General features: G+C 42.1%; 1 protein-coding gene across 10 annotated transcripts in view; it reads right to left on the bottom strand.

Moving 5' to 3' along the window:
* The window catches only part of Col4a4 (collagen type IV alpha 4 chain), a 128,821-nt gene that overhangs the window by 21,086 nt on the left and 92,980 nt on the right, over positions 1-14,755 (bottom strand). For all 10 annotated transcript variants that reach the window (XM_078018111.1, XM_040267926.2, XM_078018109.1 and 7 more), the window contains 6 exons: positions 10,188-10,295; positions 9,502-9,609; positions 3,881-3,952; positions 1,737-1,865; positions 1,529-1,642; positions 217-372 (listed from right to left, as the gene is read on the bottom strand). In XM_078018111.1, coding sequence (XP_077874237.1) covers positions 217-372; positions 1,529-1,642; positions 1,737-1,865; positions 3,881-3,952; positions 9,502-9,609; positions 10,188-10,295 — 687 coding nt within the window. The remainder of the gene's footprint in view (positions 1-216; positions 373-1,528; positions 1,643-1,736; positions 1,866-3,880; positions 3,953-9,501; positions 9,610-10,187; positions 10,296-14,755) is intronic.

Here is a 14,755-nt window from a genome sequence, read left to right on the forward strand (position 1 = left end):
GGAGTGACTAAAGAGAAACTTGTATTTTTTATTTTTACATGTCCAAATTGTACCCAAACTTGGAGACTTTTGGGGGAAGTAAGGACATTTTTGAAATATACTCCCTGTTTCTACAAGAAATAGGAATGACACCATGGAAGGATGATACCCCAGACCCACAAGAGTAAGAGATGGAAACCCTTCACATACCACTTAAGGAACAGCTTGTATTCATACCTTTTTGGCCGTCTTTTCCATCACATCCTGGAACACCCTGGCACCCTGGAGGGCCTGGGGGACCTGGTGGCCCCGGTGGCCCCGGCAGTCCACAGTCACCTGGTTCCCCTCTCAGGCAGTCAACACTCCCAGGAGGCCCTGGAGGCCCGGGTGCTCCTGACCACAGGAAGAAGGCAAAAATGTTTCAAAGACAAAGGTGGCTACCTGAAAACTTAAGAAAAGTAATCTCATGATCTGCAAGCAAGGGATATAGGGGGTTAGAAGAATAAGAAAGTCAATATTTTGTCAGAAATGAAATGCAAATTGTGTCTCTTGGAACCCAAGCTGAGAAATGGTGTAGATAATGGGTTAGTAACTGTCAGACAAAATGAATCTAAGCAAAATCTTCTTCCCTTTCAAGGACATTCCTTTTGGAAATATCATTTTATGGACTTTGTATTATTACCTCACTACTTTAATTGAATGGATGGATGGATGGAAGAATTGGTGAGTAGGTGTATGGATGGATGGATGGATGGATGGATGGACAGGTGAATAGATAGGCTTTTGACAAAATATCACATCAATTGATACAAAAGGAATATTCAAATTATAATCCTATTTGAAAATTAATGTCTGCAAATAGGAAAAAAAAATCAACCCAAATTCTTTCTCCACTTTGTTTCTATATTTCTTAGCAGTTTTTCTTGGTTTTATTTTTATCAGCACACAGTTCTACCTTCACTAAATCCTAAAGATTCCAAGATGGTGGATCTGTGTGTAGAATAGCTCTAGCAGGGAGTATGAATGTGGCCGTCGGCCTGGGCAAGCCATGAAACTGGGCCAACCAACTTTGTCAGTTAATAATAACTTCCAAAGGCTTACACTGCCGGAGCTCATCTCTATTAAATGGCGAGAGGAACAATATGCACTGTTAGATGCCCATAAGGAAACATTTCTGGGTGTACAAGAGGCCGGGGTCCTGCCACTCTGGGCCAGGGGACAGGTGGTAGAAACCAACAAGGAGTAAGTATTTCCCTCCTACTGGGCACTTCTGAAGACTCATGGGCAGCATCATGCTAGTAATGAGAAATGCTTACTCTGCATCAGTTTGTGCCTGGGCAGAGGTGCCTGATAGGACTGACACAGAAGAGTGAAGGGACTACATTCTGGGCCTGAATAAGTCCAATATCCACAATCCCACCCAACTAGGTCCCATTGATCGGAGTGCCTAGGTGCTTCTGCTCTGCCACTCTCTCATCTTAGAGCCCTGCTGAGCTGGTTGCATCTAATAAAGGGAGAATTCCCATCCTTCACCATGATGCTGTCATACCTCTTGCACCATCAGGGCCAGGAGGTCCCTGATCTCCAGGTGGACCTGGGTCAGGAATGTCACCCTTAGGAGGTCTTCCTGGAACGCCTGCTGGACCAGGTGGTCCGGGTCTCCCTGCGTAAGCACATGTTTACACATTAGCCTCATTGTATTTGAAAGGTTTTTGAATGAATGACTTAAAAAGGGACCAAAACATGCTGCTTCTTACCTGGGGGACCTGGGGGACCTTTTTCACCAAAAAGGCCAGGAGGAGAAATTCCTGGGCTTCCAGGGTCTCCTGTCTCCCCTTTCAGCCCAGGGAGTCCCACTGGACCGGGTGGGCCCATTTCATGTAAACCTTAATAGGGAAAACAGCGTGAGTATGTCCTGATCTTACTTGTCCTTGTTATGGTACTTGACAAGGGACCACTTCCCCAAAGTGGCTGGTTCTGCAGAGACCAACCTCTGGCTGCAAGGGTACTTCTAAATGGTGACCTGGATCATCATTTTCTCTAATGACCCAACACACTGGTCAACCACAAATTTGATTTCTTTTATGGTTATTTCCCAGATTAAAAAAAAAATTAATAGGTGAGTGAGAATACTAACCTTCCAACCTTTACAAAGGACAAAGCAAAACCAAATGAGGTGCAATAATAAATAATGATGGGGCTGGGGTTTTATCTCAGTGGTAGAGTGCTTGCTTAGCATGTGTGAGGCACTGGGTTCAATTCTCAGCACCACATATAAATAAATAAAATAAAGATCCATTGACAACTAAAATAAATAAATATGGATAAACTTCTTTGAAATTTGAGTGGAAGGCAACATCTAATGAGAACTATGGTAGAATGGAGCTTCTCAGTGAGAAGGGAGCACATCACTGGTTTCCTGGAAGAGACACAGACCTAATCAGGCTATTTAGAAGAGCCACTAAATTAACCCTACGTGGCATAAATTACTTTTTCTTCTCTGTTTTTAAATATATATATTTTTTTCCATTTTTTTTTATTGTTGGTCGTTCAAAACATTACATCTTTCTTAATATATCATGTTTCACAATTTGATTCAGAAGGGTTATGAACTTGCATTATTACCCCGTATACAGATTGCTGAATCACATCGGTTACATCAGTTACATTTCCATTGATTTACACATTGCCATTCTAGTGTCTGATGAATTCTGCTCTCTAACCTATCATCTACTATCCCCCCACCCCTCCCCTCCCCTCCCCTCTTCTCTCTCGACCACCTCTACTGTAAAACATTTATTCCACTTGTGTACTTCTACCCTTACCCCTCACTTCCTCTTGTATGTAATTTTATATAACGACAAAATCATAGAATTTGGAGGGAAATGGATGGCATTAGAGCAGATTATGCTAAGTGAAGCTAGCCAATCCTTAAAAAATAAATGCCAAATGACTTCTTTGATATAAGGGGAGTAACTAAGGACAGAGTAGGGACGAAGAGCAGGAGAAGAAGATTAACATTAAATAGGGATGAGAGGGGGGAGGGAAAGGGAGAGAGAAGGGAAACTGCAGGGAAAGGGAAGGTGATCCTCAGGGTTATTTAAATATATTTTTAATTGTTGGTGAACCTTTATTTTATTTATTTATATGCAATGCGGAGAATCAAATCCAGTGCCTCACACATGCTAGGTAAGTACTCTACTATTGAGCCACAACCGTGCCCGTAAACTACTTTTCAATGTTCACAATTAATAAAGGTGTTGTCTCTCCAAAACACCTAGCAGCACAAGTCACCTTTCCCCATAGTCTCTCAAATCTACATGCTGAGTTACAGTTTCAATTATACTTCTTTTCTGACAAACTGACACAACCAATGTGTATGATATGAGAGGAACAATCTAAAACACAGCTGTTGAAGATCAGCCTCTCTGTGATATCCAGAACAACAGCAAATAGTTCAGGTAATGCTTTTTGTTTGTTTGATTCTTTGTTTTAGTCATGGCAGTAAAGGAATGTTAAAAGTGCTAATTAGATCCACATGGCTGTATGAGACACTGCTGTAGTTAAAATTATATAATTTTTTTAAAAAGCCCAGACTTTGTTTGTTATTCACAGTACTTTGCAATCAGCCCCATGTAGGCAGTTATTTTTAGTGGAGAGACAAAATAAGACCAACACAAGGCATTACTAACCTCCTTTCTTAAGTAGATTTTCTTAAATGTCCTTTTATATGTCATCCTCAGCACTAGAAATAGCTCTCATACTGTGTCTCTCTCAGCTATGACAGATTTTCAGTTTTACTCCTAAATCTTGTGGAGTGAGAAACTACCCAGGGGGGTTCCACCTAATCTCAAGGCCACCACAGAAGCTCGGTTTCCTGAAGATGGCTTTTTAATCTTACCTGAGGTACCTTTGCTTCCTTTCTGACCCTTCAAACCATGCAAGCCGTCCAGGCCAGGAGACCCCGAAGGACCTGAAAAACACACCAGCCCTGTGTACGGAAGGCAAGAGCAGCCCCTAATACCAACCTTAGTCACTGCCCCAACACTGCCCAACAGAGGGCATGCCAGAGAGCAAGGTGGACATCTCACACTCTGGAGGTCATTATCAGGGTAGGACTCCTCCGGGCGATGGTTACTCAACACATTCATTTGCAGATTTGTAGCACAACAGCTTAACATGTTTCCTTGGTTGTAAGGCACCCTGTCGGGTTATAACCGTATCATGATCAGCTGCAGCCCAGAATTACTGGCTCTTGGTGTAGGAAGTAATCTTTGAGTTAATGACAACAAAATCATTCTAAAGGAGGAAAGAGACTGGATGGGAGCCAATACATGCCTCCTACTTCCAGGGCTTGGCCTTTCCAACCAGGATCCGAAGGTCCTCCTGCCCAGTCATGCTATCAGTCAACAGGGCATCTGGCCACTGTGGGACAATGGGGCATATGTGTCCTCCCTGGCTTTATTTTAAGCATTGCTGCTCTGGAACAACAGGCCTGCAGGTCAGATTTGTCTGTAGCTTTTTTTTTGCAACTAGTTCTTTCAAAACCATTCTGACTCCTTTTTACAACCACCAAATTTATTTCATGATGATCATCAAAATCTCCAGGCTCTGTAATTAGATGTTATCCCAGAGAACCTTCTATCGGGCATCCGTACAGTCCTCACAGCAGAATCTACCAGCCAAGCTTCCCTTCGGCCATCACTGAGCGCTTCCAGTGGACACATTTTCCTTAAGATTTTCCACTAACACAGTTTGAGTGTGTTTGACCTCCCCCAGATGGGTATCTTTTCAAATGCAAGTTTCCTAATTGCCCAGCATAGAGGTGGAAGAGGAAGAAGAAAGGGCAGAAAGGATGGAGAAGAAAAGTGAGAGGAAGGGCAAGTGACCAGCACCACAGAGCACTTCCCCAGGGCTGAGCCCCGCCGAATGCTATCCCTCATGTCTCACCCCACTGATGACTGGGAAGATCTCCAGGCTTCTCAGGGCCTGGCCACATCTGGTCACCTGCCTATTCCATTGGTGGAGCTTCCATCCATTTTCTCCCCATCCCGTTCTTTCTCACCCAATACTAAGCAACTCCACATAGAACCAGCCATTCACTTAGTATAGGGACCCATCTCTCAAATTTTGGACAATCACACCCCTCAGTTTATATAACTGAACATACAGCAAGCACCGTCGCCTCCACCTGTGAACCTACATGGGGTACCCTGATCAACTACACCTGTGCAGTGCTGGAGGACTGTCTCCCCACCTAAGGGTCAATCAGGGTGTAAGGCCAGGTCCTGTTAGTCTTTCTGCCCCCACACTTAGTATATTTTCTGGCACACAGTAGGTGTTCATAAGTGTTTGTTGAATGACTGCATTAATGAGAAAATGTGGACCAAGGAGGTCAAGGGATTAAACAGGTGAGAGTAACCATATTTTTAAAAGGTGGCCTAGACTTTCTATTTGCTTGTCACTTCTTTCTTTGATACATTTATAGGATACGTATGATTTGGAGATCCTGGAGGAATCCATTTGTACGTACATAAGTTGAGTGCTGATGATTATCTGTCCATTAAAGCAGGCCCTCCCTCTGAGGACTTCTTACCTGAGAGTGGCAGAGTTAGCCCCTCCTTTCTATTTATCCCAGTACTTGAAACAGACAGTTGTTTTTCTCTTTTTAAGATATCAACGTTAGATGGCTTCAAGTGAGTTATATTCTCTTGCACCGAAAAAATGGGAATGCATCTTTATTTTCCCTGGATCTCTTATTCCTAACCATTTTTAACCAGCTCTGGCTTAGTTTATTTTCCAATCCTCTTTCCTGTTTTATGAGCCAATATTTCAAGTTTGCACCAAAAGAACACAATGACCTTCTTCATCCGCCAAATCTGGATATTTATTGCAATCTATCTGAAATGATAGTAAATTTTTTGAGACCACTTTGCTATTTCCATGCGTTTTGATCTCCAGCTTTTGCCACTGAGATTGATGGCTTGGGGGACTTGGCTAAGGGTGGAATGTCCCAGCCTCTGCCAACTCTCCATTGTCACATCAACACATCCAGATCCAGCCTTGTCACAGCCCAGCCCCTTGCCATTGTTGAACTGGCCGACCCTTATCTGACCTAATGTTATCTTTCTAAATTGAATGCAGCTACATCTGGGTAGGGTTTTAAGGGTAATTTTTCCTTTTGACTGAAAGCTTTTTATCAATCCCATCTCTAAATCAGAAAGTTGTTCATGCATAAAATATATACAGTGCAGATGAGAGGCAATTAGGCTAACAAAGCACATTCCTGGGTAATGAGGAATTTTTATTCACCTCTCTGATCCTCCCGTCCTTCTGCTTAACAGCCATCATTTAAGGCTGCATTGAGCTGCACTCACTATACAGGGTGCTCTTCCTCTAGCCAGTAAATCTCAAATCTCATCTCCGCTCTAGCACAGTTGGCCACCCATCTGTCCTAGCCAGCCCCCTCTTTGTGACTGGATTCCCACTCTCAGGATATATTTTTGTTCTCAAGCCTGAAAAGTCAGCACCCCAGGAGCCTTCTACTGGTTTACATTTCTAATGGGTGTCCAGTGTTTCCCTGCTAGCCTGGGACTTTCCTCAGGGTCGTACCAGACGTTCCTCAGCCTAACATAACCCTCCAATCCCAGGCACAAAGGGAGAGCTGGTCACCCAGCTGATGGGAAGGAGGGGATTTCATGACTATGAGTAATGACTGAAGAAACTTGAATACTCTTATCAAAAATAATACTGCAATGAGATTTTTTTTAAAAAAAAATTAAAGAAATTCATCAAATGTAGGAATGTCTTCTGAGGGCCCAGATAAGGTTTCCTACACCGAGCTTCAGCAACCAAATGTGTCTCATGACATACTTATGGGAAGGTGGGAAGCAAGAGAGAAATAATACCTGTTATGACAGAACAAACAGGCAATGACATCGGTGTGGTGAGTGCTGCAGGGGTGGGCAGGAGGGTAACAATCTAGCTGTAAAAAGGAGGGACATTTCTACCCCAAGGCACATAGTCTTGCTTTCCTGACAAAGGACACTTCAGAGTGCTTTTTAAAAGTGAAATGCATTTACTTTCCACAAGCCAGAATACCCAATCCACACTCTTTATAATGCTGTTAGTCTACAAATAATTCTCTTTAGGTTTCCATCATGACAACTTTACATTCATACCCCATCCCAGAATGGGGTGTTTTAGAGGGAATATGTACTCAAAAATTTAAATCTCGGAATCAAGCCACTTTTAGCATATGCTTAAGTTAAAGTTTAAATCTGATTGAACACAAGCAGGACTCCAAATCCATATGGCCTGTTCTAGCAGAGCAAACAACTTTGAGTTCAGCAGCTGGTTTGTTCAAACAAGATAATCAGTCCCCCTGACTTATTTAGAACATACTTCAAATATTTAGTTTCTCAGTTCAAAGTGTTTCTGCCGGAGTGTGGTTCATTTTGATATCAGCGTGATCGACTGCAACTGTGGGTTTGCACTGTAGCTGTTCTAACCTTTAGGAATGTATTTCACTGCTTTGTTTTGTTTAGATGAAGGTTCCCTGGGCGGTCAGCAGTGAAACAGTGTCACTACATGGCCAGGAAGCACCACTGCAGCTGCTCCGTCACCCCCCTCACTATCTCCTCTCACAGACTCACCGATTTACGATGCAATCAGAGATTACTTCTCATGAAGATTTGTTATGGATCAATTCATCAGCTATTAGTCTTTTAGTGACATGTCATGTTGAAGTTGTGTGATAAATGCAAACTAAATCAAGGTAAAAAAGAATCAACAACAGTAGCATGAGTCTTGTCATTTTGGTGACACTGGGTATATATTATGAGAATAGGAAGGAGTGGGAATTTGGTAGAAGTGGTTAATAATGGGAAGTGTTTTCTTTCTTTCTTTTTTTTTTTTTTACCAACTTCTTTACAGACATAAACACAAAAATAATCAAGGAATACCCCATAAGGGCTATAGGGGACGGGAGGGGGCATGAGGTAGGAAAGATGGTGAAATCAGATGGACATGATTACCCCAAGTACATGTATGAAGACATGAATGGTGGGACTCTACCTTGTGTACCACCAGAGAAATTAGAAATGGTCCTCCATTTGTGTACTATGAAATGAAATGCATTCTGTGTCATGTATAACAAATTAGAATAAATTAATAAACAGTATTATCATTTTGTTTGAAACCCTAAATTCGTCACCAATCTCTGGACCTCCCATTACTGAAAACGTCAACGAAGAGGCAGAAGAGTGTCAAGTTGTCCAGTGACCAGGAGCCTTCCTTGTCAATTTATTTTGCCGTGTAGAAATACACAACTTGTACCAATGCATCAAAACAGCTTCCTTGTGCAGTCTTGCCCCAGGGAATACACACCACACGACCACTCGCTGAAAATTTGGAATTATTTGGAAGCTATTCCATAAATGAAGAGGAGAAAAGATGGAAGAACAGAATTTGGATTTTCGAAACAATAAAATGGTTAATCCTAGAACCGGTGGTGTCCACTTTCCTGAGAGGAGGCCCTTTCTACTTCACTAATATTCAGTGTACATGTGAGTCAGTGAGCAGAAGGCAGGAGGAGACCCAAAGCTTCCCCGCAGGAAGTCAGCAGGTAAAGCTCTGACCTTCAACCTCACTGCTACTAACTCAGGGGCACAGTCTTGGGTTTGTCTCTTTGTTTACTCAAACTGCCAACCAAATACTTTTTTTTAAATAGGTCTCTACTGGATACCAAGAATATATATATAAAAAAAAAAGGTCTTGCTTTTAAAAAATCATCTATTTGGTAAGAAAAGCCTCTAAGCAAACAAATGGACACAATGTATATTTAGCGTTGTAATGGACACAACACTAAAGGTGTGCATGAAGTACATATGGAAAAGCGCCTTTTCTTAAATAAAAGAAATGACCTCAAAAAGAGAAGCTTCATGGATAAGTGAGCAGTCATGAAGATCTGTTAATAACAATACATTATATTATTGTATATTATTTACAGATTTGCACTGGTCCTCTATTACTTTAAAAGGCCAAATATTTCCACCAGGAACAATTTTTCTTTATCTAACAAAGATAATGAGTACTGGTTACTCTTTTTCCATAACACCTTAGTCTTTTCCTCCCTCCCCTTATCACAATTGGCAAATATATATCTATTTACACATATTTTTAATGTCAGCCTCTTCTACTAGATAACAAGTCCCATGGAGGCTGAAACTTGAACCTAGTAGCAAGGTCCTCAAAACTGCAGGCCCAGCATCCAACACAATATCAAGAGCATAACAGGAGCTCAACTGTCCCGTGGTAAGAATAAAAGGGTAGACTGACCATAGTGAAAAACACTGGGTGGATGCCTAGAAGTGAGATGGCTGTACCCTGCTGTGGACATGCCCTGGTGGAGGCAGGTCAAGGTCAAGACGGGTACTGCCTCAGGCCCCAGGGGAAGAAGAGCTATGAATCTGCTGTTGTTGGGCTGGATCTGTCTGATGGGCTGGGCATATTTTGACTTACCTTTTATTCCTGGAGGTCCTGGTAGCCCTGGATCCCCCCGGAGACCTGTGGACCCAGGCTCTCCCCTTTCTCCTGGATGGCCCTTCTGCCCAGGCATCCCCTGATCACCTGAGGACAAAAGGGAAGTTCTGCAGACACCCCGATGATGTATGATGACAGGGAATCATCTACATTTTTAATTCCTGGGTAGCCAGGAATATTTTCCTAAGTTTCCTTCCAAGATATCTGAACTCTAAGGAGAAAAATTAACAACTTAGAAGGAGAAGATACACTTCAAGATGACTGAAGTTACCATTTATGATTTTAAACTTGCCCCCTTTCCCCTGAACTGACAGGAAATGGATTATTAAAACGCTGGGCTGTAAATGTGGTGTTTGCCTTGGGTCCAAAACAGGGGGCGGGGACAGCATTGTGAGTGGCAGGTGGAAGGAGGAGAGTGGGAAAGGAGCTGCCTTTGTCAGACCACCCCAGTATGGGTGCCATGCTGTGGTCTTGGTTACTCCCAGTGACCCAATTAGAAGGACCGACCTCATAGGTGAGCAGTAGGTGAGTTTTAGTGGCCTGTCTAGAAGCTCAGACTGGGAATCAGAAGAGCCACATGCAAAAAATGAATAACAATCCCTAAGGTATGTGAAGACTGACTCCAAGAGATAAGGAGCGCTCAGGAAGTTTCCCTTTCAAAGTACCTGGACACCCTGGTGGTCCCAAAGAGCCAGGCAGGCCTGGCTTTCCTGGTGGTCCTTTCCGTCCTTGAACTCCAGGCAGGCCTTGATCTCCAGGGGCTCCAACATGTCCTAAAGAAGGAAGGTGGAAGCCTGAGACATTGAATCTATTCAATAGCCAACCGCACCCCTAGCTATTCTTTTCTATATTTAAATCTTATATTAAATCTTATATACTTCCTTATATTTAAAATTTTCTGCTGAAAGATTACATTAAGGAATAATGGAAAGCAAAATGCCCATAATTCAACCACCTTAACAGAGTTTTCCATATGTAAATGAGATGAAAATAATACCCACCATTTTACATTCTGAATTTTTAAATTACTGTTATAAGTAATTTTTCAACTTTGTCATAGTACTCTTAATTACCATTTGTAAAAGCTGTTAGCTTATTGATTCAATGTTAATTAAATTAAGTAATCTAATTTTCTCCTGCTGTTGGACATTCGAATTATTTCTAACTCTTTGCTATTATGCTTATTGATCTTCATACATCTTTCTTCAATTTTTCTCCTTATCAATTATTTCCTTATGAAAAATTCCTAGGAGTAGAATTTGTAGGTAAATAGTGTGATATTTTGGTTCTTTTAAAATACATTTTTAAATGCCAAAGTGTTTTAAAAAAAAAATCACAGTCTTTATGGAATTCCATCTCTAAATACTTGAGAAGTTAAGCCTGAAACATTTTCTTACATGGAAAAAATAACATTATCACAGCCAAAAAATTAATGACAGTTCCTAATATCATCTTATGCTCATTCCACACTTGGACCTGTAATGTTCTTCACAGTTGGTTTGTCCACATCAAGTTCCATGCCAAGATCACAGATTGCATCTAGTGGATATTTCTCTTAAATTTTAAAAAATCTGAAACAGTCCCCTATGTATGACAATGACTTGCTGAAGAGAAAAGCTGAGATCCTCTCTTGTCTATTATTATTATTAATTAATTAATTAATTAATTAATTTTTTTGCAGTACTAGGGATTGAACCTGGGGCCACCCACATGCTTAGTTAAGGGTTCTACCACTGAGCCACATCTCCAGGCACTTTAAAAAAAATTATTTTGAGGCAGGGTTTTGCTAAGTTTCCCAGGCTGGTCTCAAACTTGCCATCCTGCTGCCTCAGCCTCCTGAGTAGCTGGGATTTGCAAATGCATGCTACTGTGCCCTGCTTGGCGTCTTCCAAAATAGACCATTCAGCATCTGATCTTGCCAGAGGTAACCTATGGTTTGAAGTGAGGTGCTCAAGTACTCAGCCACCACATGTCACTCATCCATAGCTCTGGAACCAGAATGCCAAGAGCACACCATGTTTTTCCTGGGGACCTTTCGTTAGTTGGCTTATTTTCTTGGCAATTTAGTAAGAATAAAATGACACTCAGACATTTTAAAGGACATTTCTTTGGTTACAAGAGTATGACTATTTGCTCATGTGTTTATTCATGATATAGGACTTTAATTCATGTTTACAGGATGAAACAATATCCTGTGCTGAAAATCAATAGCCAAATCTGTGGAAAAGCTCAGCTCTGTACTCACAAACCCATTGGGGCGTAATCTTTATGTACTACTGTAGGAGTAACTTTTGGTTTGCAGCTAGCCGCTATAAGCAGCTCAGAGTGCTTGATTGGATGAACCTTCTTAACTAGTTAAAAAGTTAAGGAATGTTTAACTCATCCACAATATTTAGGGTGGAAAGCTTCCTTCAAGGAGAAGGCAGAACAAATGGCGAGGAACAACCTCTCCTATGCATCGCCATCACTTTAGACACGTTGATTGGTCGTGGTACCTTTCTGAGCCCACAAGAACAATCCAGATTTGGAAATGTCATTTACTTTGACCAAGTTAAAGATATTGCCCTGAAGAGTCTTAAAAACATTATATCTCCAAAATATGATGAACTCTTCAGAAACCTGATCTAGAGTCCCCATGAGTGGTTTCCTGACTTTTTTGTCCCAAGTCATTGAAGCAGTTGAGAAGCTTATCCAACCTGGCCCTATTCAAGATTCGCTAATCAAACAGTTGGCATGGGAGGGGGCTACAAACGAAACTAGGACTGCAATTGCCCCCGTCCGCAGTGAATCCCTTATTAAGTGGATCTCTGCTACTAAAGAAGTAGCCCCTTCCTCGGGGCCCATTCAGGCTTTAACAGCTGCCATCAACAAGCTACTAATAGACAAGAACAACAAACCTTCCCAACTGAGATCCGATCCCATTTGCTGGGGCTGTAATCAGCCAGGCCATATTAAACGGTACTGTTCTAAGAGTGGCATCCACCCTGGCCCCAAGACACCCTGCCCTAGATGCAAAAAGGGTTATCACTGGGCAAAGGACTGCAAACTCAAGCCTTTCAACTCCCTTCGGGGCAACCCTCAGCCTTGCCAGTAAGAGGGAACAGATGCCTGCAAATTTGCTTACGCTACCCATTTTGGACACCAAACCCAGAATGACCATTATGCTTGACGGTATTTCTGTTAAAGGCATAGTAGACACAGGGGCTGATGTTTCCATCATAGATTCTAATACAGCATCCAAGATGAAGAAGTGGAAGACATAGCCCAGTCCCAGTATATAAGGCATTGGTGGGCTCCAGGCCACTAGGAAAGTTATTTCTTCTGTCATGTGGCAGGACATGGATGGAGAGAAGGGTTCCTTTCATCCCTTGATTGCAGAAGTCCCTATCACCTTATGGGGTAGGGACATCCTGGAGGACATGGATGCTATCATAACCAATGATGACAAAGCCTTATATGATGAAATAATGATACATGACAAGACAGGGCTATCAGGAAGACGGGTGCCCCCCCCCCCAATTCTAAAGGCCACTGTTCCCTTGACCACTAAACCTGATCCCATCCCCCTGGAACGGGACACCACAGACCACATCTGGGTGGAACGGTGGCCTAGACTAGAACCCAAATTAACAATTCTTAAGCAACTAGTTCAGGAACAATTAGATCTTGGGTATATTGAACCCTCCAGCAGCTCACACGATACACCTATCTTTGTAATCCCCAAGAAAAATGGGAAACATAAATTACTTCAAGATTTGAGGACAATTACAAACATATGAAAAAGACAGGTTCATTTCAATCGGGTACTCTTCATCTAGCCAACATCCAGAACAACTATCTTATTGTTGCTAGAGACCTCAAGGATTGCTTCTTTTCCATCCCTATAGCAAATCAGGACAGACCCCTTTTCACTTTCGCGGTATGGGAACCTAACACCATGATACCTGCCCAGAGATATCACTGGGCAGTCCTCCCACAAGGGATGAAAAATAGCAACCCCTCCCATATGTCAGCTCTTTATCTCTCATGCGACCAATGCCCCTTACACAGCATTGCCTGGTCATACATTATATGGATGACATTTTGCTTGCTCATGCAGTTTCTGACAAATTGCAGATTTGCCTTAAAAAGCTGATGGACCATCTCCAAATACTAGGCCTTTGCATAGCCACTGACAAAGTACAACATTCTGCCCCGTATGAGTTTTTGGGCTACAAGATTGCTGCAAAAATACAACCTCTTAGGCCTACCCTGACTATTAAGCCTCAGTACTCACTTAATGAGCTACAACAGTATGTGCCAGATTAACTGGCTCAAGCCTTTCCTTTGTTTACCTCCTGATGCACTCACCCCTCTGTTTGATTTGCTAAAAAAAAGGAGATGATCCTTCTTCAAAAATAAAACTAACTCCTCAAGCAGAGACGACTGTTCAAATGATCAATGTAACCTCTCAAGGTTACAGACCCATAGATATGACCAGTCAAAACCCCCACTGGGGATAATATTAATAATTTCTGGAGCACCACTCAGTGTTATTTGGCAGGCCCACAGACCCCTATATTGGATGCATCTGGCCTGGAGTGAATGTCACAAAATCACAGGTAAATTAGAAAGTAAACTTCTGGTAGGGTTAAAGGTAAGAGATTACTGTAACAAGATTTTTCACATAGAGCCAGACACCTTGGTGTTGCCATTAACACACACAGAGGTCTCAACACTCCTGCAGAATAATACTGTTTCAGACTTTACTGTCTGACTTCCCTGGACAGATTGATAATCACCTCCCCTTTGAGAGGATGCTCCAAACCTTATAAATCTTGGAGATTACAACTTCTAAGCATGCATTCTCTACATCCCAGCCCATACTATCAGCACTCTGTGTGTTCACTGACGCAAACACACACACTTTCGGTGTTATTCTGAAAATTCCCAATGAACAGGACATCTCCCATGTAGAGCACCACTCAGAGTCAGTACAGTTGGGAGAACTTAGAGCAATAATAAAGGCACTCCTTATGAGCATAGATACTCCCATTAACATCTTTTCAGACAGCAAATACTCTGTCCAGGTAGCAAAAGCAATTCCCTATGCAATTTTTAGACCCACAGGTAAGCCTATTGACCAAGCTCTACAGACATTCAAGGACCTCACAGAAAACAGGAAACATCCATGGCTCATCTCATATGTAAGATCCCATGCTGGGCTGCCTGGATTAATTGCCACAGGCAACAC

Source organism: Ictidomys tridecemlineatus, chromosome 7, assembly GCF_052094955.1.
Source record: "Ictidomys tridecemlineatus isolate mIctTri1 chromosome 7, mIctTri1.hap1, whole genome shotgun sequence".
Taxonomy (NCBI): domain Eukaryota; kingdom Metazoa; phylum Chordata; class Mammalia; order Rodentia; family Sciuridae; genus Ictidomys; species Ictidomys tridecemlineatus.